The following is a 27,799-nucleotide window of genomic DNA, read 5'->3' as shown; positions in this document are numbered from 1 at the left end:
GACAGCCCTGTCGGACACCACTTGATGTGGTGAACTCAGGCGAGAGCTTCCCGTGGACCTTCACACGGCCGCAGGAGTTGGCGTACAGCGCCTTAAGGGTGGTCAAGAATTTATGAGGGACACCTTTGCTCCACAGACATTGCCACAGTGCCTGACGGTCCACAGAAAGGCAGCTTTCATATCAAGAAACACAACCATTGTTGGCTGCTGGAAGCAGTGTCGCCATTCCGGAATCCGTCAGAGGGTGAAGGTATGATCGATACACCCTCTTCCAGGACGGAACCCAGCTTGATTTTCACGGATCTGCCTCTCCTTGTGTTCAGTCAATCTTCGAGGGATGAGGCCAGATAGCACCTTCGACGCCATAACTAACAGGCTGATGCCACGGTGGTTTTCACACAGCGTCCGCGTACCCTTTTTGAAGATAGGGATAACTGTTGACCTGCCCCATTCTGCAGGCGTTTTCTCTTCGTCCCACAGGGTACCAATAAGCTTTGTCAGATGGGTCACCAGGGATTTTCCGCCTTCTTTGAAGAGGGCTGGATACAGACCATTCGGTCTCATGTTTTAGTAGGGCTATTTCGCGCCTTATTTCTTCCGAAGGGCGATCAAGGTTTACATTCCATTCGCCCGTGTGCATTATCTCCACAGGCTGTTGCAGAAGACCAGCTGGACTGTTCTTCGAAATGTTCGGCCCATCTTTCCAGTCGAAGTTTTTGCGAGTGAATTAAGGAGCCATCTTTTTAATTTATCGTTTCGCTGACCGTTGCTTTCCTAGGGCTAGTCGATCGTATCAGTTGATATAGGGCACGGCTGTTTCCCATAGCAAAGACCTTCTCTATCTCCCGAGCTTTCGATGTGCACCAGAGATCTTGGTCTTTCCTTAGACTCTTCACCATTTGCCGTTTCAGGGATTTGCGTACGCCGTCGAACTCGTTACCTGCTGGTATAGATTTCCTGGCATCAATCATGAATAGCGATCTCGATGACATCCAGTGGTGTTGTGGTCGAACTGGAGAAGTCGGACAGATAGCACTGAACGCCCCTAACATAGCTCCTTTCGCACTTTTTCCACGCTTCATGCACATGCTCACTGCCACCGCAGTATCGGTTTACTGTGGAGTTTTTGGGATAGCTCAGATCGATACTGTTGAGCTTTGGTAGTTCGAAGACTGGATTGGCATGCTTCTAGGTGACTTGCGAGGGCCTGAAGGGAAACGAACTGTCAGGCGTGCGCGCACCGTGGCGTGATCGGAATCAAGTGGCGCCCCCCAGAAGGAACGGCATTCTTGAATTGTAGCTCTCCACCGGTGGCTGATGGCCACGTGGTCCAGCCGGGTCCACGGTTGATTTCCAGTCGTTGGCCGCCAGGTTACGCCGTGGGAACGTTTATGTTGAAAGTTCGTTCTTATCAGAAACAGTTCGTGATCAGCACACAACTGAAGGAGTCGATCTCCGTTGTCTGTGCGGCGGGCATTGACTCCGAATCGACCTCCCAAATGTGGTTCCAGAGAGCTCAAACAACCTGCTTGAGCATTCAAATCGCCTGCAAGGATCACAATGCTAGTGCACTTTGCTGGACGAACGAGCCCGGATAGTTTTCGATAGAAAGTATCCTTCTCCGCCTCAGACCTGCAGTCCGTTGGGGTGTAATCCGACTCTACAAACAGGCACCGAGTTTTATGCTGAGAGGCATTGAGGTTGATTGAACTAGATGACCGGACGGCGCAAAGACGACTGTTCACTGGGATCCAACCCAGCGAAGCGTATTTAGCTCTGGGGCTTGGTGCAACTCCCACGCCATATATTCCACAGATAATCGCTTCTGGATCACCGGGCACACGGAGGGAGAAATGTGAAAAAGCTGCGTTCATTCTTGACGTTCTGAGATTCATAACCATACTTGAGTCTTGTATGCGTGTTTTGGAGACAACATACATCAATTTTAAGGGATTAAAAGGTCTCCGCAAGCCTGTTTGCCAATTTGACATAGAGTACGGACGTTAAAAGCTCCTATATAGAAAGTATATCGTAGATTTAGAAGGGTGTTATTTTTATTGTTAGTAGGCAGCGAGGGGCACAAGGCCGTTCGGTCAGATAACTGACATTCGAATGGCCCAGCGACGTTTGCTTGTGTAGCGGGAAGGGGTTGGGGAGGGACATCGGTGGACACCGAACTGCGCGGGCAAATGATACTTCCCGGTTGCTCAGGCCGAGGAAGGGGGTTTGGTTGAAGTACCCCACCTTGAACCTTTGACTCAAAAGTCTGACCCACAAGGCAGTGGGACGATGTAGGGTTTTGTTCAGGGACCCTGCTTCTAGCCTCTGACTCAAAAGTATGACCCACGAGGCAGCGGACAGTAGGGTTTTCTTTGGTGACACTTCCCGGAGCCGATGACTCAACAGTCTGACCTCGACCGCAGGGGTCTACCCAAATCGAAGGCGCACGGAATAGGGCATTACTGTCTCATTCCTGATGCGCCTCCGCACAGTAGGTGCCTTTTGAGCAGAATAGGGCTCTTTGGTTTTAAAAGTATTTCGACCGTATTGGATAATACGCCGGCGGTCACGGTCGACCATTTGGCGATCGGAGTGTGCGGGTTTTGAGGCCGACCTTCCTCAGGGGAAAGCAGCACCGCTGCTTCCATAAATGTGGACATGCTGGTCGCCTGGTGGAAACACCTTACTGCCTTCACACTCCTGTCGCAGAGGACGGTATGACTTTACCCCCAGACCGCCCCGTAGCATGACTACTCGTAGTACGGGGTCTCGCTGCTCTTGATCTGGCCGCTCCACTTTTGCCTTCCTGGCATGGTTGCACCTTGTGGAACGACGTTTCAGCCACTGTAGCCTGCAGGATCATTGCAGCACTCAAGCCCGACCACCACGTCAATGGGGGGGGGGCGAGATGGCCCAAGTGGTTAGAGCGCGAATTTACTGACCGGAAGGTCCGTGGTTCGAACCCGACCTCTGCCACTCGACTTCCCCTGTCTAGGCTTGGGCGACCTGACAGTATCCCAGCCCTCGTGCCTCCTTCGTGTGGCATGGCAGCTAGGAACCGAAAGGGTGCTAGAGCTGAACGGTCACGTCAATGTAGCAGCTTTGGATCGTTTAATCAGACTGGGCAAACTCCACGATTCGACAAGCTTTCTGTCAGCATAAGTTTGATGTTCCTCTGTATAGTCACCCCGCCTAACAGGATGCTATCATTTGACAAGCTGTATTTTTGAGCTAATGACAGAATGCAACTCCGGGTTTCCGGTTATTCCGGGTCTCAAAACAATGGCAGATTCAAGCAAACGAACACAATTTGCCAGGCGAGTGGCGTGTGACACTAAATGGTGCTCGGATAATATGGCCTGGAAGCTATTCCCACCTCTATTATGGGCGAATGCCAGACCCATTTTGTTTGAAGGACAAGCTTCACATGCCCACTTACAAAACAAGGAGTTCTACTTCTGTACTAGGTTCGGCGTTAATGATTCCGAGGTTTCAGACCTCCGAAAAGTCTCATACCTCGACATCTCGATTGCTGCTGTCCAGGCTCAGGCAACATAGCAGTATCCCATCTTTCGGGCCTCCTTCCGTTGCATGACAGCAACGCAATGGTGCTACAGCTGAACGATTTTTATATACACTCCGACATACCTCTAAGAATTCAAGGAGTGATACTGGAAGTTGTGGAGCTCTATAAAAAAACCCAGCTGTAACACCCTTCCGGTGCCTAGCTGCCATGCTACCCGAAGGAAGCACGAGGGCCGGGATACTGCCAGGTTGCCCAAGCATAGACGGGGTAAGTCGATAGGCAGAGGTCGGGTTCGAACCACGGACCTTCGCGCTCTAACCAATTGAACCATCTCGCCCAGTTGAGCGCTATATGTATCTCGGGAGTTACATTAGCTATGGCGGTGACGTAACAGACAGAAATGCATATCGGTGGGTCTCAAAGGATGCGTATATCAGACTACAATGCCGCCTTTATTGTTGTATGGCTGCGAAACTTGACCACTTTGGGCGAGGTATCTGAGACATCTACAGATCTTTGACCACCGATGTCTCAGGACTATAGCCCTAGTCGGCCGGAGCCAACGACTTCGGAGTTTGGTGATCAGGAGATGGGTTCTTGAAGCCTGAGGGTACTTCACTCAAGGGGTGAATCCAGCACTACAAGCCAGGGTGGGTAGGTTATGTCGCGCATGCCTGTTTACCGTCTGTCTAGATGGTCGCTGTTTGTCGTACTCATTTCTGAGTGGCGAAAACCTCAAGGTGGACAGAATTAGACGTGCCAGGAGGAAGCGAAGGACGTTGCGAGAAGTCTGGGTGCTGTTGGTGCTGGTCGCCTTCCTGGTAACCTTCCTTGAGGTTGGCTGTAGATGGTGACCAACCCATGTCATTGGCATCTCTGCTGTCAGTTTATATCCAGATTGTCTGATTGAGTGCCGGAGGTGTAGGCACTTCGGACGTTTGCTGGAAGGTAGCCATGGGTCTCCGCCTTGCCCTGTTTTTCCCCCGATTGTGAGGCTGATTGACGTGGTTGTACAGCAATGAAGCATTGCTGTTCTCATCTGGTGCTGCTGTCAGTGTTAATGATGGTGGTATACCTCGATGAACTGCAGTTCTGAAGCTGAAAAGGGTAGGTTTTACCGAGACTTGTCACAAATGCTTCGGTCCACGAGAAGACTGGATATATTCGTCGTGAAACGCAATGTGAACGCCCAAATTGGAAGACTAAGCCGGAAGTAGCACATTTGGTAGTAAATTTGGAGTCTGCTCAGCCTACGGACACTGAGAAGCGCCTCCTTCTGTTGTCAGCTAAGCACCCTCTGTTCTTGGCCAGGACGATTATTTTCGACCAAGCGCTCACACTGAGTTACTTCGGGACCACCAACCACAAATCACGAACTCAGTTAGTCCATGTGGTTACCGATGAAGGGTCCTAATCAAAGATTGCCATCCTTCCCAAGTACGCAGCTTGACTCCGTTCATGTATCTGTATGGCTTGATTGTCAACTCGGATTTAAACAACGAAGCAGAACCATTGCGTTAATCGATTTCAAAGGTTTCCAATAGCCTGACATTATCGAGCTGATCTGAACAGAAAGTTACGGGGAATACACAGTTACGGTGGTGACGGAGATTACTCAGCGGATAATTAGAAGTGGGAGAAAGAAGCTTGGCTCCCAGTCTTTTGCACTGTATCCAAGGCGACCAAATGAATGCTTGAAATGATCGAAATCAGCATATCCGGTTGATGTCTTAGAACCGATACCAGCAACTAAGGACCACGGCGGCGCTAGCAGACCCCTCAAACGCTTGATAATTTAGAGCCGAAATAACTACGGAGGACGTCGTTCGGTTATGAAAGCCCAAAACACAGAAGATTTTCGCTTCAGGAAATAGTCACTCTATTTTGACTGGTTTGATCGACCGGCCAAAAAGGTAAGCTTTGGCGAAGTATTTTGCAAAAACTATGGGACGGCCATTTGTTCATGGTGGGCTGAACCCTCTTGGGCGCAGTTCACCTGACCCTCTTCAACGTGCTCTCTGGGACGATCCAAGGAACCTGAATGGAGCATTAATACCAACCCGATATCAGCAACAGAAATCCAGCGTGAGATATGCATTTTGCAAAAGAGATGGTGAAGCTCTGGTGAGCAGCCTGACAGCCTTATCGAGGAAGATTGTAAACGAAAACAGAATACCACTGGAATTGTTGTAACTAATTGATGTCGCTGCCCCAGTGTCAGAAAAGGTCAAATTCGTGATCCGCTCACTTGGCCTGATAAAACTCTTGTGTCAAAAGCGAAACGTTGCCCAGTTAAAAACTACCGATTGTTTACCAAGCCCTTCTGAAATGATTACATGTTCCTTATGTTTTCCCTTCTTTCCGCTTCAGAACTTTACCCTGGAGTCAGTAGTAAAATGAGCTCAAAGCGCAAGGTGGCAGAAATGAGCGAAAATGACTTCAAGTTTTTGCATGAGCGACTGAGTGTGCTAGCCAAACACAGTACTCCGGATGCTAGGAGCTTTCTCTTGTTCGTCAAATCCCTCATGCCCAATTCGTTAAAACTCAGAGTTTGTTGCCCATATTCGGTTTGTTCACCATACTGTATAGCTGCTCGAGTATGGTTTCTCAAAGGACAATGGCGACTCTATAGCAGCTGCTCAACAGTTGTCACAACTCTGTTCCTCACACCGTGATTCCCTCAGAGACGAGGCAAACGCCTTGTTTAATGGAATAACGAGTTCCGATCGAATTAGCCTTGGTAAGCAGTTGGACTGTTTTTGCCGAGCTTGTTTTTACTCATTCCAGATATATTTACCAAACTCACGCCTACTGCACAACGTGACATACTAAGCATCTACTTTGAGCATGGCTGTGAACTCCTAACAAAAATAGACACATTGATGTGTCTTTTAAACAGTCGAGAAATCCGTGCTCAATCCCAACTCGTCCCGACTCTTCTTGCTTGGACGTATGATAGCTTACGGGAAGGTGAGCTTAATCTGCTACGTAGCAGTGTGGACACGCATGTCGAATCTCCTCCCATGAGGTCACCGGACTGTTCCATGGACCCTCAAAATACGGTTCACAAGTAAGATGTTCCCTCATGATTAATTGCTCTTGAGGAAGGTTGACAGATGCGATGGATGAAGGTGAGGAAGGTGAAGTGCTCGGGGATGATGAGGAGGAGGAAGAAGAAGAGGAAGATGAGACGTCAGGAACGAAACTCGAAAATAATAACCAACGAGCTGTAAAAAAGTTGACAATCAACGTATACAAACTGAAAATGGCGTTTGAACTCTTGCCCGTCATGCATAAGGTTTTCTGGGTCAATTTCATTGGCATCACTTTTCTCCTTCATTCTAGTTACGTGACACAGTGAAAATTGACCGAAAATTGTTGGAGGGAGTGACGACTAGTTCCCTGGGCTTTTTGTGCCACTATTTGTCTTCGTACCCCCCTGAACCGCCCGTTATTGGGACGCAGAAGCCCATGACTGATCTGTGTAAAGCTGCTCCAAAAGATTATCTTCGAAGTTGTCTTGGAATGTGTGGCGAGTTATTACAATGGTCTCATGATATTCTTACACAATCAGAGCGAAGCACTTCGACAACTGAATCCTCTCCTAAATACCCACTGAAAAGTGCTGAGAATTTGGTTGTGGTTTTCGAACAATGCATGGAAGAGGTGAGGCGCCATGCGGCTTCTGGCAGCAACGAAACCACGCCGAAGAAGCGGCGCTCTAGCCAGCGGAAAACAGACACTCACTACAACATCAAAGTCCTAGTCTCACAGGCGGCCTGTTTATTCTGGTATCTTCTCGTCCATCTGGGTTTGGAGTACTTTTCACAAGAAAGGCCAAACGTATTTACTGTATCGGAAGAAAACTCTGTGTCCTATCACCCTGTCAACCTCAGTAGGCTGTTTCCAGATGTGAAAGTCAGTCCTGGTGTAGTCAAAGGTGATCTTGATTCGTCCCCTATTTTGCTACTGAGTCGCCTCTGGCACTGGTTGAAGTACGACTCAGGGTCCGGCAAGGCATCTCTCGGTCACAAAGACATCGACTCGTGGATGGGAAAACTCGGTTTTCAGCTTCCTGTTGGCATACCACATCCGGATATCTCTCTAGAAACGCTCATATACGCAGACTTACTATTCTTATACCCAGAATATTCAAATGTTCAGTCTAACAAGCCCCTTTCGGAGTTATTCTCCACTTCCACAACAACTCCGAACTGTTTCCTTGCTTACTCTCCTTTAATACGTGACTTTTTACACTGGCTTTCGGTGGCGTGCGATGTCACCTCTCCAGACCCATCGACTAAATCGAAGAACCAATTCGAACTTCAGTCCGATTTCATCCAACAACTATCTGTTGTCTCGAACAATGCACCGATCAACGCGTCTTTTCTACCCAAACACGTTCATGGACAACTGTGGATGATCCCGCTAGTGCAACCTGTGATTGACTATCTTGGTTGCAAAGTGATTACATCTTGGCTAAGCCTAATTTTCCGTGAATCCGCTACGCTTCCAAACACTGTTCAAGCGGATACTGCTTCCTTATTGGCTTGTCTCGGTCAAGTCGATACACTCACCCAATTTGCTGCTACTTTCTCTACACCAAACACTTTGCCGTTTACGGAAATTTTGAGGTTGTTGAACGTACATTGGCCGTATGCACGTAAGAAGTTCGCGTCCTGGCTCAAGCGGTCACCACGGATTATTGAGGATTCGGGACTTCTTAGTCAGCTGGCTCATCTAGAGGTGGAGTATCGGAATTCAGGCGGCAGCACCAACAGGTGAGCTTCATTTGCTCAGTATTATGTCCTAGCTATTAGGCCAAAACTAGTCCCGGTTTTCTGAACTTGAAATTACCTGGAACAGTAATCTACACTCACTCAGTCAGTTTGTCAGCTGTAAACCATGTACCAAGATCACGGAAACCACCACCACAGTGCGTCACATTGGAAATCGTCCCACCCAGGGTTCGAATACTCAATTTTTGTCATGGATGTTACAAGTTCAATGGTGAAATCTTCATCTGGTGCCCATAGACATTCTAGTTTAGAATGACTGTGATTTGCCTATCGAAATGCATTTTTATGACCTTAGTCTCCACACCACTCACGAAAGCGGAATGGGTGCCGTTCCTTGGAGTAGACAAGTGCGATCACTGTCGAAAGGTTGCGTGTTCAAATCTTCCCCAACATCTCTGGCGAAACAGTCTCGCCTTACTCTTAAGTCTTCCATCACCCGTTCACCTGCTGGATGAAATTCGAGATACGTAGTGGGTACATGCCAAAGCCAAAACGTTTGGTTCACCAAAACAACCAGGAAAACCCCCATCCTATGGTCAGTCCAATCCAATTAGAATTCATGCTTTGGCAGTATTCACCCGGAGTAGGGTCGTACAGCCTTATGACCAGTTAAGCTTTTAAAAAAAGTTAATTTCGTTAAAATGAAACAATCATCGGAATACAGAACCGTTTTGATGCGACACAGCTGTGAATCAGGTAAGCCCAGAAACCTTTACCCTATGCACGAATTGCCACTCTCACACTGACGTACCGCTACTCTTGTGTGCACTGGTGAGTTACTAGAACGTTTACAACCAGATCGCGTAGCTCAGTGGACGGTGCTCAGTCACCGAAATTCAGATGATCGGACGGGTAAAACGCCGGGTCAGAGAATTTTCCACAGGATTGATGCTATTGTGCGATATGCCAATTATTATTTTATTTTGGAAGCCGGAATATTGTGACGTAAAATATCAGGTCTCATTGCATTTACGAAATATCCGTAACCGTTGGTTCTATATGGCAGGATTGTCTAAAATAGGTCGGGTTTAAACGCTTGTGGCTGCTCAGTCGATAAGGGAGCTCGAGGTAGCTCACTATCCAAGGCATGAGCTTACTGACCGAAAGGTCCTTGTTTCGAAACCAGACCTGACATCTCGACTGCTCCTGTCTGGGCGTGAACAAATTGACGGTATTTCAGCCCTCGTGCTTCCTTCGGGTGGCATTGCGGTTAGGCACCGAAAGGGTATTACAACTGAACGATTATTATTACTAGAAGTCAAGCCCTCGCCCACGCTTCTTGCAGTTCATCAATGCTAATCGACGACTTCGGTCCTGCAACCAGAAGTCCATTAAATAATCGAATAGGAGTGTAGACGTTTTTACAAAAACTAGGTGATGCTATTCTACCTCTCTTTTCCACTTAGGATAGCTCGGTTTCAAGTTTTCATGCAAAACATGCCTACACCTGTATGTGAGTGGAGTATTGTTCTAAATATGTTTGCAAAAGATATAGTCACTTATTGTCTTTGCGTTGTCCTATGAGTCCAATAATGCTCAGACTCACCTGCAAACAATGTTGTCGAGTGTAGCGTGTTCCTTCGGCAACGTTGGCCAGATACAGAACTTCGGGAAAACCACTGAGCCAATTCCCGGGGCTAGTTACTCACAGGCATGCCAACCCCAAAGAGACCACACACGATCGGAGTGACGACAAAGGAATACACATGAATTTCGCGCGTAACGAAACAGCTTTGGAGCCGTTCCTTGTCCGTCATCGCTGGTGATATTTCAGATATCCTTGAGCATCCTGTCTCCTCTAATAGACTCCCAAGTTTACATCAGAGTAGGGCAACAGAAGTTTTCATCATATGTAGAGTTCACCTCGTCTCCCTTTTGGCTAACTGACTGCTCGAAGCGATCGCCATCTCTGTGCGTTATTCCAACACTCGATGTGCTTGAGTAGATACGGTCACTACCTGTGGATTCAGTCGAAATGTGCATCACACTTCGGGGTTGTCGACCTTTCTATAGAGCAGATACTGGTAGTTTGTACTCCCCTGTATATGTTCGAAACCACTATGGAACTTCTTACGCCCTTGATCCTTGCCGAATGTCAAGACTTAGAATCGGTGCGATCGGCAGAACACAAGGGTTGACACGGATCCTTTACTGTCACAAAGTTTATTCAGTCATCTCCAAAGTCTTTAAATGCAAAGGGAATGGGATTGGCACGGAAGGGAACCGATACCAACCTAATGCAGTATATCTGAGGTGTACACATCTCTGATTGCTCAACCAGGCTATCTGAAAAGAGAATGGTAGCCCCTATATCTTGCGACGTTTCCAGCCAAGCTCAGTTTGGAAGATGAACCTTACCAACGGTTCCAAAATATTCGTGGTATCTTTCGCACCCGTCTACAGTGTTACTTGTTGCGCATGTATCCATTTTTCCTTGATTTTCAGTTCGGAATGCCCCGACTTTCTGGTCACATGCGTTGATGCTCTCAAATCTACCTGCAAAGAAGACATTTGCGCCAGACTACGCGGCTTTATTGAATCAGAAACGGATACGATTTTGTCTTGCCTAAGAGCAACCGAATGAGTACCTCATGTTGCCTTGTACTTTAACTGACAGAAAAAAAAAAATTTATTGTGATTCTTTGCGATTCTTCGCTTATATGAACTTATATTAGGGTTCTTGGAGTGCAATTCGGAGTCCCTCGGAGCAGCCCCTTTCAAGTTCCCTACAAAGACACCACACGCCAAGCTAATTCATCCATTCCATCTCTTCTGATTCGTTGTTCTCATTCCCTTATTATCATTATCTTCGGTGAACGAAGCTGTAGTACGATAATTCGGTGTACGGCTTGTCAGCTGAGAAACTGAACTGAACTCATTCAACTCCGACTTGAAGTTAGGTTGGGGCGTTTGTGTGTGTCCCGTCAATAGCTTTGCTGTCGTGGTTCCTACGACTTGCAGGGCAGCTACGTTTTGAGAGAACGTTACGGTTGAAAATGTCTGAATTCATACAAATGCCATAATATTCCGTACTCTGAATTTAGGTCATTCATAAGTTATGCGCTGAACTTACTTGGCCACCACACTACGCTGAAAAAGTGTTCACATTGACTGTTTTACATGATTAGGTGATGCCTGGCTACCTATGCTGGACGATCACGTAGTAATAGAGAATCGGAAACCGTTTTCTTTTCGAACGATGCATATCTCAGTTTTGGCTGTTTTCACCGCTTATCACGGTTTTTCTCGCCTGCCGTTATATCAGCTGGGTGTTAACCATCGGTATTATTCCTCATCTACCTCCTTCGCTTGAATCCAAACAAACAGTCCTCTTTGCTTTGATCTATACTTGTCTGTGAAATTGCTTTGTTACCTTGCGTGCCATTCGACTCTTCAGCTGCATTGGAGTTCGCGTCCAGGATACATTTTGAGCAATACTCCATCTGACTTAGTCTATACCACACAAATTTTCAATGGCGGTACTTGTCAGAGCTTCTACTGGGCAATTGTCTTCAAGAATCCTGGAACTTCATCAATTGTCTTTCCAGTGGTAGTGGGGTTTCTCCGCCACAATCTGTGTATCTAACTGTACTGAACAATATCGCATTTCCAGCAGTCCCGTTCGCGCTTACTGTTTTACCTGAATTGGTATGCGCTTTTGTGAGACAACAATGAACCAGTAAAATAGGAAATTGAGGCTGATTTTTCGTTAATTGCTTTGACGCGGAATCAGAGGACTCACTAGTCACATGATTGCTCAACTAGCCATGGGTGTTCAGAAAGCTGAGGTATCCTAACGCATGAGAAATAGTGACTCGCCTCTACAAATTACATCGACCGGTTACATGTGTTGCATGGGAGGGCACGTTGCTTTTACGAATCCCCGTGGGATATTTGTTCAAACGCCAGGCTATGAATGTTTGTTTGGGATAAATGCATGCACGTTTTGCAAATAAAATCAGACGTAACAACACTAATGATGGTATCCAGTTAGTTAAAATGTTGACGCGGCCATCGGGAGATCTTAGGTGACCGAGGCACTCTAATACAAGTGTCTGTATTACGCAAAGTTGTTATTATGTTCCCAACCGAACGGAATTCGCTCGCTGCTTGTAAGTAAAAATGAAAACCACAAGTTTGTAGTTTCAGATCTATGTCAGCATCGTTTCGAGAAGTAACACTTCTTACGTTCGACCCAAACTACCCAGTTACCGTCGCCGTTACGCCTTCGCCCTAGGATGACAAATGTCTACCAACCGCCGACGATCGAATGCACCAAATGTTCATCGGTCAAAACGCGTACAAATTATAAGCATCTGACCCTTGATGCATCTTTCTGCCTGCAACATCGACCCACTAACTTTTCTGGTTTTCCCGGCTGATGTCTGCTAGAAATTCCCGGTAAGGTTACAAATTCCCATTAGAAAAAAATTTAACACCAAGAGTGAAGTTGATCCGTTGTATGATCTATCGTCAAGTGCTGACCTGAGGTTAAACTACTAATCATCCGAGCTCTTTAACACAAAGAACTCTGATCTCATGACTTTTCAAACACGAGTGAATGGTTTACAGTTGGTTTGTTCACTTGGATGGGCGACTTGTTTTCACACGTTTCATCGCCATTCGAAGTAATATCATCAATGATTTGTGAGTAGAACTGGGTGCAGGGTCTAATATAGGGTCTACTGGCCCAATCGATCATTGGCCTTTTGGGTAAGCACTCGTACCGGCTTGTTGGTTAGCCTGTCTTCCGATTGGTAAACTTCCTGGTAGCCTTGAAACCTGACATCACGATCCATCCGCTGTCCCCTTGTTCGTTAGCCTCCACAGGAAGTCCAGTTTATTGTTTCGTTGGTCTGGTTGTCGAGTGTTAGAACTCAGTTGATGGCCTCGCTCATAGCGGTGCAGAGTACCAGGGTTCCAGTAATCCCCTTCCGTATTTGTACTTACACGTCCCCCGAACTTCATATTTTCTGGACCAAACTTATGTCTCCCGTGATCTTCATATATGGAATTGAGTTGATAGCTGCATTGTGTAGGAAGCTTTCCAGTCTGTCCAGTATACTTCCCCTGCAGTCCGTTCAGTTGATTCGGTACAAAACGTTGTTGTGCCAACGGACCCAGAAAGGGGATCCAGTGTGGATGTGAACGAATGAAGTTCATGATGGGTGGACTGCAGACGTCAAATCTCAAGGTAACCCGGAAGACATTTCAACCAACAAATCCATAGAAGTACTCACACAAACGAACAGTGGTGGGTCAAGGTGGATCTGGATGAGCAGACCGTATGTCAACGTATGCACGCGCAACAACCACTCACAATTCAATGATGGTGTCACCTAAAATGGTGGTGGAACGTCTGCAATCACGCTGCCTAGCCCAGCGAACGGACGAGTCGTGACCATTACAACCTGAGTTACTAATATTCTCTTCAAGTGCAATAGATGGATTGCATGGATTCAAGTCATTGGTAACCCGTCTCAATACTTTACGATGGCTTTCAGAGAAAGGCTCGATTGGGTAACTGTATTAGCTTTGATGTGAGCCTTATTATTGTTGGGTGGAGGCGAGATGGCTCAGTAGTTAGAGCGCGAGTTTACTGACCAGGAGGTCCGTGGTTCAAACCCGACCTCTGCATCTCGATTTCTCCTGACTAGGCTTGGACAACGTGGCAATATCCCAGCCCTCGTGCTTCCTTCGGGTGGCATGACAGCTAGGCACAGAAAGGATGCTACACCTGAGCGCTATTATTATTATTATTAATTATTGTTGGAATTACAAGGCGAGATACAGCTTTTCGGCAGCTTGGTTGAGGAGCGATCGAATCGTCGTTCCCTCGGGCTGTAACAAAAGCATGTTCCGGGCGTTCTCAAACACTGCATATGTTTCGTCAATGACGTAAAAAACAGTGGTTAGTTCCACAAGAATGACATCTCTTACAAGGTGTCCTAACTTGAGCTTTGCTAACTTAATAGGTCAGGAGCCTCCACCCTACGATGTGGGACCATTCGATTTTCCCTTATAAGTCTTCCAGTTTGGAATCAAAGGACAGGTTTTGGAACTTATGTGCATAAAGAAGTGCGAAAATGCTCGGAATACTTTGTGATGAATATTTGTATGCAGAGGTGCACTACAAAGATTATGCGAAGCAGGTCTAGGAGTGCAGAATTTTTCACCTGTGTGAGTCAAGTCACACCAAAGCCACTCTGAACCGTCCATCGGTGTTTCCAAGCGGAATAACCGTCGTCGCTTTCCGGTTTCCACAAACAGGCTTTTCGTTACAATTCTGTTTATACATTCTGTTCCTTGTTACCTGTCATTCAAGCAACGTTTTCGATGGGTCGCTGTTATTTTCCGCCTGGCGTAGTCCGGCGTGAGAAATCCGCCATGCTAATACTTTGGCCCATAATCTAGTAAACGCTCGAACCGGCAATTGCGTGGATGTTCTAGAATTCTCAGCCCATGATCCCGGTGAGAACCCACATCATTCAACGGAAGGCGGGGTGCGGTACGAGTATGGCAAATCGAAGAATGCCACGCATCGTCCTTTGGTAGCATCACTACGACGTACCTGCTTTTTTGTTCCCAACCTTTCGCAACCAACTATTTGGAGGTTCCGACTCATATGAGCACTATCACTTGCCTATACGAATGGTTAACAGCTCGCCACGTCGTCATTACGAAAACGTCCATAGGTCATTACCGTATCGTTCACTAAGACCGTGCGTGTTGTCATCCCGCAGCCGCCCAGTCTAAAGCTTCTATTTATTGAACTACTTACAAGTAGGCAAAAATTTCAAAACCGACGTTGGCTGTGTGGTGCTATCACGGGAGCTGCACAGCAACGTTAGCGAGCCCTGTAGGAGAACAACTGCTGACCTAACTGCCCTTCAAGGCCAACCTTAAAAGAATGCTCTCTGTTCAAAGATGAGATTCAGGTTCATAAATTATGGATTTCCTGCATTCTCGAATGGGCGTTCTGCAGTTAGGTGTTATATGTCGGCACCGTATGGATGTTTTTGCATACTTTCCCATATCCTCTCTTCCCATTCAATTGAACAAAGATGAGCCGTTCAAGTTCATTTTCTACTTCCTGTAGGAATTTTTCGGACGTTAGTTAGGCAATTAGGCGTCTTCTTGTTCTTCGACAGACCTGAATGCATCCACATACTTGACATTATTTGTCTCTTCAAGTACCCTAGCGGCAGCTCTTTGTACGTTCTATACATACAAGATACACCGTAATACTTAGTAGTACATACGGAGGCGACTGTCTACGCTATGTAGAACTTGAAATATGATTGGATAATTGTACCTAAAATGAGGCTTTATTTGCCTCGGCTATCTTTATTGTGTGGAACACGCATCTTGTTCATATCTCGCATTCTGAAAAGAGCAGAACGCTGTACAACCTGCATATCATGAACTTGTCACTTATCGTGTGTACAATTTGGTACCCTTTTTCGCACGCACTTTAGCCTGGTTTGTCTTCAAATGCATTTTGAATACCCGATGGTAATCACAATTATCGTCCAACTGTATTACTTTGCTTAGTTTCCAATGTGTGACTTTTGAAGGCGACCAATGGGAATCCACAGGGTCTATCACACGTGGGACAGTTGCAACAGTAATTACTATGAGGTCGGTGGCAACGGGTGCAGTGTCTGCGAAAGCTAGTAAGTAAACAACGCTGCCACAAGGCTGTCAATCGTATTTAGCAGGGTAAAGTAACATTGGGCTCACCGTAATCTATAGGTTGGTCGATACATGATGTTCTGTATTTCGATGACCTGACTTCGACAGGGTTTGCTCCATCCGTCCCAAGTTTGAATTTGATGCAAACAGCCTTTGACAATTGAGTAATTCGATAGTGATTTGATTGTACTAGACAAGGCCGAACATTCTGGAGCATATAAGGGCGACATACTACTGAGTCACCAAAATGGCTCAAATTAGTCTTCAAGAGTCTATTCTTGTTGTCGCTGGTTTCAATCCAGACTGTCCAACTGGGTGTTAGAATTCTATGCTCTTCGAGTGTTTCATTGGGCGAGCGATAGTCCCATCTTTCCTATCGTTATTTAAGTGAATTAACATGCCCCTATGGCAGTGAAGCCTTAGTGTCTCATGTTGATGTCGCCATCTGGTGAAATATGGAGAGGTTTGTGTAAGGTTCAGAATAACCTCTACCCAGTTTGCGGCGAAGGGAGTATCGTTGAAAGTACAGAGGAAACTACAGCCAAACGAGCATTAATGTACTTTGGGAACCGCCTGTAGTATTCCATTATTTTACTCCGTGATGTATTGTCACTTCTAACGACAACTTATCGCGTGTTTCGTCAAAGGAATTAACAAAACCTGTTCTGCGACACTACGGTGCATATTCGATACCCGTCTTCTATGGTAACTGTCCAGTTCTCACCAAGTACTCTCATTCACATACGGATTTAGTTCAAGTTGAGTTCAAGCAGAATGTAAAGTTAACGGTAACATAAAGACTGCGCCTACCTGATGAGTCCCAAGGACGGTGAAATTGCTCGTGGAGTGTCGAAGACTATGAGTAATATATGTCTAGGCAATATCCAGTTATATTTCCATCGGCCAGATGAGATGGTTACTAGATGCCTCATCATTCCTTTTGGTGTCCACTTAACTCATGTATCGAGTTTATATAACTAATGGTCTGAAGGTTCGCGCTTTGGAATAGAAATGGCTTCCAAGAAGAGCGCGATTTCGCCTAGTTTTCTATGGTGTGCACTCTTTGAGAGACGGTAGTCATCTTCCAACTCGGCAACTCACATCACTCTCCTTTCTGCCAGAATGTTGTATCCAGGCGTGAAAATGACAATACTGTTGGAACTTGTAGTTTTTGCAACGTTTCTCAAGTCGACCGATAAATCAGCGGTCTTCAGAGTTACCTTGACGACCCACTCGCGTCGCCTGTGCTATCATGCCAGATGGACATTACAATGACTGATCTGTAATGGGGATATATCATTACCAACTCGATCAAGTATCTACATGATTCGGTACCTACTATCTCGTCACCTGTGCTATCATGCCAGATGGACATCACAACGACTGACCTGTAATGGGGATATATCATTACCAACTCAATCAAGTATCTACATGATTCGGTACCTACTCCCACTAGTTAACAGAGGCGCTGCGCACTAATCAATGACCTAGCTACTGGAAGTCCAGGTGGATTCATCAGTTGTTTAAATTCGCTGGAACTCAACCAACCTTGATAGACTTCAAAAGGCCTAAAATTCTACCCGAATAGCCAGGATGCATAACGTGCTATCTGTTTCCCATCAGAAGAATGATTTTGGATTCAAAATGCAAGGGTGTTCTCTGCTGTAATTAAGTCATAACCGTAGGTGTCACTAATACAACATCCACGAGATTGCGTCTACCAGCAATCAGTCCGAGAGTGACGCATGTCTTACATGTTATTTCATCAAACATGCGTCTGTACGTTAACTAATCAATGTAGTTACTGAATGGTTGACAAGTGTGCCAGCTTCCTCACATCCATTATGTGCTCACATTAGAAATACGCTGTCCCCTTGCAACTGGACCGTATACATGGTTATTCGTCGTACCATGACTGCCAAACATAGGTACTGCCTTCCGACAAGCCACTTATCCAGAACATTTGACAGCTGAACTTTTACGACGACGTTCAGACCATTCAGTAGCCCTCCAAGGTGAACACAGCCTAAGAAATTTGATCTTTCATTGATTATGGAAGGTACGCCTCAATCAATCGGCCAAAATAGAAAGCAGAGATTAGGGATCCCGTAAGGGTCTTTCTATCAGCAAGCCGACCACAGCGCGCAGACGAGCTTACACAGGACCTATGTTAGCTAACACAAAACACAGTAAGTAGCAATCCTCGATTGCATGTGCCAGGTCAACAGTCTCTCAGAGCTTCCTCCTGGATGGTTCTTCCGTGAGGTAACTACGCAGTTTGATTAATGGGCAGAAGCGCCGGCTCTTGGTTTTAGGCGACGTCTAAAAATAGCCCCACGTAGTTTATCTCACTGAAGACAGGAAACTCATTCAACTCCTACATGTATCTTCTCGAGATCCTTCGAAAATAAGAAAGGTCACCGCTGTCTGAGGTGAATTAGCTGGCCTTTGATTACGGATGGGATATTCCAGATGCCCATCAATGATTTTCAGTCTGTTCATGGAACTTGCTCCAAATGGAGCGCATCTTCGACGGTAGGGAAAGTGGGAGGCTTCGCGCATTCAGGTGTTGACCATAGGTGTGAAATAAATAAAAGACTGAGCGCAATGAAATCGAAAGTCTCGCTGATGGCCCATAAAGTTTTGGTGGTGGTAGTCACTTAAGTATTGATGTCCTCTGTAGATTTGAAGTCAGCTAGCCCTTTTACACAAGTTCCTTTCCGAATCGCTCAGACCGCGTTCTCTCTTTCGATCAGCGTGCTGTGTCCCCGAAACATACACACAAGACTCCATTACTGTCCTACATCTCAAACCACTAAGGGTGAACCCATATTTCTCACACTACTCTTCGGGTGTCTGGTGGACCTACTACAGTGGCTCGTTGTATCTACGGTGTGGGAGTTGTACCCAGCTCCAGGGCTGAATACGCATTGCTGTAGTGGATTCCAGTTACTAGTCGCCTTTGTGCGGTTAGCTCAACTGGTTCAATCAAGATCAATGGATCTCTACGTGGCAAACGATATTTGTTTGTTGTGTTAGTATAGGCTCCGATACACGGCGCCTGTGAGGCTGCTAATGATAGCTTCTATCAGGATTCGTCACGGTTGCGAAGAGTTCAAATTTCTTGATTCTAGGAGACGATACGAATGCTCAGGCTGACCTACTAAGTTCTTTAGGGATTCATCTTGGCGCACGATTCGGAGTTGACGATCACTGCAGAGATAATGGCGAACGACTGCTTCAGCTGTGTGCTGAAATATCTAGCCAGCACAAACTAGCCCTGAACTCAGTTGGACAGTGTGGCAAACGGTTACCGGTAGCGAGTTTCGAGACAATATTGTAGCTCACCCTAGAGCACACCACACACTCCGATCATGGCACGCTCACTTCTCCTCTGGAACACGTCGGCTGATGCAAAAACGTTCAGTTCACCACATACAAGCATCTTTGTATCCCAACACTATCGAGCTGACCTGGCTAAAGTGCTTCCAGAACTCGATGGGCAAAATGGTGATTTCTATAACGATTGGGAACAGATAGAAACCATGCTGCAGCCTCTGGAACCGTCTACTCGACGTCGCCTTCAGACCCCAATGAACTCCGGATCCCGTCACGATCAGCAGTTCTTATTAAATCCAGGAAAACTATAACAGCAACGCACGACTGTGATGGACTGACAGAGAGTGCTGGTGGATTGCAAAGTCCCGAAACATGGAGAAATCTTTGGTAACAGGAGACAGTTGCACACTGACCCAGTTAATCCGACCAACTGGCCGGAGGGGAGGATGGGTGTAAACGACCTTCGAAAAGGACACACCTCACTTCACTCTCAGTCTTCGTCTTGAACGATGGGCTATAAACACTTTGAACAGTCCAGCTTGTTCTCATCGACCCACCAGCTGGAAGGGCCAGATGAACCCGAATGGAACGACAACATCGGTCCGCTGTGTACAACTGAATTCTATGGCGCGTTTTCATTGCTTGAGCGCAACTAAGCACATAGTCCATATGTTTGCATCCTGTACTCTTCAAAGAAGGTGGCGAGTCAATCGTAGTCATCCTGATGACCTTCCTCCAGAGTGTTTGGAGTGAAGAAGCTATACCGATAAAATTAAGAGCACCGAGGTGTCTCCTATAGCCAGAAAGAATGCAAGAACGTCGTGCGAAACCACTGAGGTATCGGGGTAGTGACAATAGTTCCCATGGCGTTCTCTGGTATGCCTTTAGATCATCAGTGCCTATTAGATAGTCAACTGGTTTTGCATGTCGCTAACCTGAGCCAAAAGAAGCTAGTGGCCCCCTAGTGTATCCCACTTTTAGGTTCATCGCGCAGGCCGATACAAAATCACGTACAAATAAGCGTGGACTTTCCCTGTGACTCCATTTGATAGAAAATTATCAAGAAGTACCTGGTGAGGGACTGATATTGACGTAATCAGCGTCTACTTCAGTATCTGCCGCTTGAATCCACTTTTCTCAAAGTAGGAGATTTGTAACACAGGACCTGCCTTCATGAAATACCTTTTTCTTATGGACTGTAGTCTTTCAGCTCCCATGCGTGCGCCTAGTGCCCATCACTGTGAATTCGGTCGATTTACAAAACACACAAATAAGTCTGATCGGACAGCAGTTCATAGGATCATTATTTGCACCATATTTGTACTTCAGTCTATCGATTACCGTCTTCGATTCTCCGATAAGCCCATCATCGTCCAGGATACACCGAAAGAGTTTGTGGACTTGTGGTGTCAGGCCCCGAAACAATCCATTCATACACATTCCCCACAGCCCCAGGTACCACTGCCGGGGAGAATAACAACAAAGTTGTTCACCATTTATTCTAAATGAATTTCCACTCTAAACGCTGAGAAGTACTGCCATAGCTATAAGTAGCTACAGCTTCTGATCGCCGTCAGCAACCCCGCTGCCGACGACAGTTCTACATCCATTCTAAGCAAGCAGACTTTCCGTAGCAAGAATTAATTTAAACTAACGATGCTTCTCTCTCCTCAAGTAAATCCGGTCACTCAGGCAGCTATGGTAGGCGTTACAACCATAAAAGCGGTGAGTGTTTCAAATCAGTCCCAGAAACCTCTTTGTTTTGTTGTTGGAACGCGATTCTCTACTTCTAGACGGCACCTTGCTACCATTCCAACCTCTTCAGATCCACCTTGTAAAATTTGGCAGACCACTTAAGATGTTCCTTCTGAAGGGCACCGTTGGTGCGACTGTAGCTTCAATGTCACATGTGTAACCATATTCAGGGTCAACAAACCCACCCAAGCAACCAATTCTTGGAGGTTTACACTTTTCATTACTCTCCCCCAATTCGTCCATGGGACTCGACTACACATAGATACCATAAGCATACTTGACTAAGGGGATCTAACCGAACTACCTCCTTATGTCCTATCAGTGAATGCTGGGTGGTTAAGATAAGGATTTTGTGTCTCGTCCTTAATAATGTTAGCTTCACCGTCCAGGGGGATTGTATTACCGCGAAAAAGTAGCAAGCACCCCCCACCCAAACAAAAGGCCGAGCCTCAACACTAATGAAGTGGCAATACCGGTGGATAAAAACACACATGAATGTCTACGTTGAGCGTTTAATTTAACAACCAAAATTCTACCACAAATAAATACAAGATTAAAATAACTGTGGCGAAAAGTAATGGACCAGAAGGTTATCCTTCAACATTTTCTAGGTAATCAATACTTCCCACTATCTAGGACATCGGCAGCGTTGCCCTTCTGGTATGCTCATCATTACTTGCTGTATATGCTTTCCGCATCCTACGGGAGTTATGTCCATAGGTGGATCTGTCTTTGGGGACTTACCTTCCCAGGTTGTCTTTCCGCACCTTCCACAACGAGCAGTGTAGCACATCTTTACGGTTCAAGGGGAATTTTGATCCTGCTTAATGTCCGCCTCATTCCCGGCGGAAGGCAGAACGTTGTGGAACACACACGAATTTTTGAATGAAGCCAACTGATCGACATTGAAATCGATAACGACCGTGTGGTTAAGAAACATGTGTACTGAACTGTTAGTCCAGTGTATAAATCCTCACTTATAAACGAGCCCTATTCCGTTAGAATTTCAGTGATGTAAATCTTGAAAAATATTCTGAAGGCATTGTGAATGACATCTTGCTAACTTAATAAAACACAGCTGACTCGAAATCAGTCAGACAGTCAACCAGTGCAGAGTAGCGGGGATGATCTTGTAGTAATCCCGTCCCCTCCGAATCGATCAATTCGTAGCCTAATTCGCGTGGTAGATGCAACCCCATTAGAGATCCGTCAAGTGACTACTTACGTTGTTTAACACTTAATCTCTGCTATTTCAACCCTCCTTCTCCCCACTGTACAGTGTGTCCCCCAAATGCCAAACACGGATAGGGTCAGTAGATCGGATAGTTTCCATGCCACCGAAGGCTGAATAAGCTTTCAGTGCCTTCCCGATGATGAATAAGTCAACAGCTACCGAAACGTCCCATTCTACAGGTCAGAATTTTTAGCAGTGTCTCCTGTTGGGGTGAATTTATTGGGAAGAGTAATATTTTTGTTGGGTAGGAATTTCCACTAGTAAGAGCATCTAGCGACAACGACACAAAATATAGTTTAGGCGCCAGTAAGTTGTGAAAAACACATTCTCCTTATTATCTTCGTTTGGCAGAAGAGTTTTTTCACCCTTGCTTCATCTCTTTTTGTGTTTATTTCTAGTTGAAACGTACCGATATCCCTTGTTAATAATGCGAGGCGAATTCACAAATGGTGGCATAGCCACCCCATGGTCATCCTGCTTGATTTAACACATATGATGACCGTGGCATACTGCGTTCTATTTTCCTAATTTACCGGCTATTTTGCACTGGTAAACATGCCGGAGTGATCTGGTTTTACTTGTTCCCATTCAGTACGTTTGTCTGTAACGTCTGCTCGAAAATTCTGGTAGGCTTTCATAGCAGTTCATAAATTTTACCTCGTTGCCTACTCTAAAACCCGGTGTTTGTTGACAGTATGTCTACTTACGTCGTGCAGGGATTTAAAAAAACTCTGCACTTAGCTCGATCCGTTTGCACTGACTGGCCACCCAAATCTTTCTTATGTTTGTACTTTCCGTCAGGCTACAGTGTTGTTTATCAAACTGTCAACCTCTGCTGGGGGATAGTGGCTATTCGGAAGTTATCCATTCCTGGGGTGTGATCATACACCGGAATTCTCAAGAAGTATCCCTGTCGAAAACATTCCCGCAGATGTCGAACTTTTCGAGGATGATTGAACAGTCTTAAGCAGCACATGGAAGCAGGAGATTGTATTCGATCAGCTAGGAGAGACCTGAAACCGATCAAGAAGGCACCGTTTCAAATAGATGAAAAATGTCCAGCTGTAGCTCCCTTTTGGTGCCTAACTGTCACGCCACACGAAAGAAGAACGAGAGCCGAGATACTGCCAACTTGCTCAAACCTTGACAGAAGCAGTCGGGATGCAGATGTCGGGTCCGTTCCAAAGACCTTCCAGTCAGTAAAATCGTGCCTGAACCACCAAGCGATCTTGAGCTTCCGTTTGAATATAGTTTTGGTAAATGATCCGTGGCAGTCGCCTTCGTACGAGACGGAGGAACTGCGAGCTCACCTAGTCAAAGTGTCGAATTTTCAATAGCTGTTAAGTCCAGATATTGTATAAACGCATCGAAGAAATTTAAACAGTTCAGGACATGCGGCTAATATGATAGGTCTATCATCAAAAGGTGGAACGCCAACTATCTGGTGGATCCTGCGAACAGCGAGACGATCACGTCAGAAATGAATAAGAGAGATTCGCAACTTTATTGGAACTACGGTTAATCAACTGGAACAAGGCCGACACTATTGATTGCATCCTAAAGATGCAATCCAACCACTAGTTCACAGGCTGCCAAAACTCACTAATCACTGTCCCCACTAGACCAGTAGGGGATCTAAACAGATCCCTAAATCCACCTACACACATATATAACCCAGATACACTATATGTTCGCATGAAAAACCGAAAACGTAGCTGGTTTTCGGCTGGAACTGGGCAAAACATGTGTTAATTTTGATGCCAGCTCGATATATACGAATGGTCAACAAGTATCAGCAAGAACAAGGCCCAATAATGGGATATCCGAATGTCCCTGGAGTTTGAACAGAGACGTTAAATCGGATCCGGGTATCTTCCGAAAGTGTTATATAGCGTTACGCAGATGACTCATTTTTTGTAATCGAGTCTAAGAAAGTCGAAGAGTTGCGCCAACATCCCATCACCTTCATCCCTATCAGTATGGAACAAGAGTTCGTTTTTGAACTGTATTGTAAAAAAAAGAGTAGGATGAAACGAAAGCCAGGAACCAATAGATACAGATGACATCTTAAACTAACCACTAGCCCATTCAAAGACTACCCGCTGGCATAGTCGAGTAAGAACACTGCACAAAAGAGATGGTCCAAAAAGCAACACAATTTGAAATAAAAACGATACTTCAAGAATGCGGACACGCAACATCAACAATTAGTAACGGGTGGATTGGGACAGTGTTCATCCCATGCAATTCAGCAAAATCTGAAGTTGTTGACGGTATCGGAATCGGAAATTTTCAATCCAACTTTCGTGAAGTCAAGCTATGCCGAAGACCGAGAGGCAGTGTGCAATTGCTTCATACTTGTTGTGAGTTATCACCAACATGCATCCCACGAAACCCAATAGAGGTTCAAACATTGCGCACTACTGATAGTTCCCGGCAAGGATGAAACAGCTTTACACTGCTTCTCTGCCTTTCGCCATAGATTGACTTAATTTGTGAGAGAAAACATCGATTGAAAATTCACAAATCTCTTCATACGATCAATATTGTGTAAGTAGCCCAGAGGGAGGAGTACTTCACAAGTCGAATAAACGTTCTATCTGAGGAGTCGTCGCTAGAGAAACGAATTAGAACGTGAGCGCGTTAGGCGAATTCGATGAGCGAAGGATTAGTGGGACTGCATTCTGTACAAACACAAGTTGCAATGTCGATCTGTCGCTCGCGACCTGAAGGTTATCTTCAACTACTAGCCACGAGTTTAGGCCTCCCTGGAGGTTCACGTCGTGCACACTGTTGATGATTCTCAACAGCTATACGGTGGTTCTAAACACTTCAACAGAGATTGACGTTTGAAGTAATCAGAAGGATTTTATTTGACCAACTTTTGAGTAGTAATTCCTGATGTGAAAATTCCACACCCTGTTTTGATTGGTAAGATTAGAGACCGCGCATACAGAATAAACTGTCACGATCGCGTAAAGAAAAGCATCCAGACAACAGCTAAATTCTCGGCACTAGCACGACATTTGCGGATGTATCTAAGAGATTTGAAAGTCTTGTGGCAAACGCCACAGTTCCCATCCCATCGCCTCGTGACTGAGTCGATGACAACCATCGAGCATTTCATATAGAACAAAATAGTCCCGGGAATTGTGTACAGAGTGAATTTAGGTTAGCTGTGTTGACTGTGATGGCACTAGGTTATCTGTGACACAAAGCAAACACCGATAGAAATCCGATTGTTCTGTCCATCCCGAATCCCAAATTACCTAGCTGTTTCTCACCCACAATGCGCACACAATGCCTGAGAGGAACATTCGATTAAGGTACCATCAGGACCAGCTCTCAAACCCGGATCAATTCTTTCTCCGCTTCCCGTCACACTGGCGAACAAAGACTCTTAAGCGACATTCAACCCCAACTATTAAACTCAAAGAGATCTTAGTTTTCCGTTCACTGATGAACCTGGTGACAGCATTGTTCCGTTCTGTTGGCAAAACTTTTGTGTTAAAATCGAAACAAGGCCAAAAAAACGCAACAAGTGCGTACCGAACCAGCCTGAGGTAAGGACTGTTCACCTTCTGAAATCCTCTATTTATCGATCGCCCAAAATGAGTCACAGCGGTTGTTCGTTGATCCAAAAAGCACAGAAGCACACATCATTTTTATTCACTGATTGTTAGTGTGTGATTTGGGTAAGTGATTGTGGAGACTCGTGGTTTCTCGGCATTTGAAGGCATACTAACAATCAGCAGGTAGGTGATATGGATCTAACGAGTTCAGTTTGAATGTTACTAGTGATTGCTGGAGTATTTTTTTGAAGAATGTATACTGATTAATGGATTCATGCCAGGTGAGAAAAGATAAACAGGTTGTCCGATATGTAGAACGCTGAACAAAAGTGAAAGAATTAAGGAAACAAATTCATTTGGGTAGGTTTAACCTCAACAGACTTGCAGAAAGCCACATTTGATTGTTCACTACTGGTTCTGATATGTTTAAATGGACAGCATTTCTGATGGAACAGTCATCTAAAGTAAAACAAACGAGACAGTTTACGTCTGGCAACTTGGACATATCAGGTTCTGGTCAGCGCCAAGATCAGTTCATTCATTGTGTGCCCGGATGTTATGAACTTTTTGGTGGTTATGCAGCAGACTCGTGTATACCAGATACAATTCTCGGCCGTCCATTAGTACGTGAGAAAAATGCAAATCAGTTGACGTACTGTGTGTAACGCTAGTAGTAGTCCAGGCAATAGACCGTTAGAGCAGTAAGTGGAGTCATCGGTGAAGTTTACAACTTGAGATTTCATATTTTAACTCATAAGCTCCTGTTGGAAAAAGCCGACCTTTTGTATGTGTTTCGTATTCTCAAGTGCAGTAGTACACTTATATTCCTTACAGACAGCCACCTTGACTAGCCACTGAGCCCAAATTTGTACTTTACAATCTCATCACCATCACAATGGCATTCATTGCATGGTCGACCTCTATAACACACCGGCCTTGATCTGCTTCCACTTTTTTTCCGAAATCGGGCACATTTATTTTAAGTTATAGTTGACCTGGGCATGAAGAGTGTCTTGACAGAAAATTCCGATGAGCAACCAATAATCACGAAACATCACTTGTTCAAGCACCAGTAATCTTGTAGAAGCTTGCAGTTTACTTACTAGCTACTGTGAGAATGGCTGACGTCCGCCTAGAAATGACCACATTTTGCGCTGGCTTCCACTTGAATCACGGAATACTGATGGAAGCTTAGTTCCTACGTCAGTGTGTCAGGTTTTTCTGAGTACTTTTCAAAACAGTGAAAATGGAGATTCAGTGGGTGTGGCGATTCTAATCCGCAGATCAATCGGCCAAAATGATCGTTAAATATCACTACAAACATACAAAATCACTTGCAAATCAAAGCCAGTCGCATAGCAGCATTGATCTACTGTCTCGTCGGTCTGTCAGCCCGAGATCAGTGCATCGTTAATAGGGCAGTGCGGATGTATCACAATGAGGGTAGACCACAATGACAGCGGATTTGTCAGCGACAGATATGAACCAGTTGGCTGAACCACTGGTGTCATGATCGGACGGAGTTGGCCATAACATGTACCCCCACTCTCGTTTCGATAACGGCGCACCATACTCATCCAGACGAGAGAGGTATTCTTTGCAGTACAGGGGCGCCTATTTTAGTTGTTCACTGACTAACCGAATCGGTCGACTGGTTTGTGAGTAGTACCGTTGGATCATACTGTTTGTCACTTGCTAGGGACGTTGGCAAGGAAGGTGATTTTTCAGCTGGTCACCTATTGCTAGTGGAGATATTAGCAAGCCAAAATCGCTGTTTCAGTGGTGTCGTGACAGTCACTTTGACTTACCGTATGGTCACCGGCGTTTCCATAACTCATCAGTCGTTTCAAGCAGAACATGAGGTTGACGGAAAGGAAAA

General features: G+C 45.6%; 1 protein-coding gene across 1 annotated transcript; it reads left to right on the top strand.

Moving 5' to 3' along the window:
• Positions 1–5,922: 5,922 nt before the first annotated feature.
• T265_09108 (hypothetical protein) lies at positions 5,923–14,088 on the top strand (the record flags this gene model as incomplete). Its single annotated transcript, XM_009175096.1, has 6 exons — positions 5,923–6,075; positions 6,116–6,266; positions 6,314–6,596; positions 6,635–6,824; positions 6,872–8,307; positions 13,983–14,088. The coding sequence occupies 6 exons, from the start codon at positions 5,923–5,925 to the stop codon at positions 14,086–14,088; spliced, it is 2,319 nt and encodes a 772-aa protein (XP_009173360.1).
• Positions 14,089–27,799: the final 13,711 nt, after the last annotated feature.

This window comes from Opisthorchis viverrini (genome assembly GCF_000715545.1).
Source record: "Opisthorchis viverrini unplaced genomic scaffold opera_v5_256, whole genome shotgun sequence".
Lineage (NCBI taxonomy): Eukaryota > Metazoa > Platyhelminthes > Trematoda > Opisthorchiida > Opisthorchiidae > Opisthorchis > Opisthorchis viverrini.
Note: the sequence above shows the minus strand (reverse complement) of the source record. Positions and strands in the feature narration are given on the sequence as shown.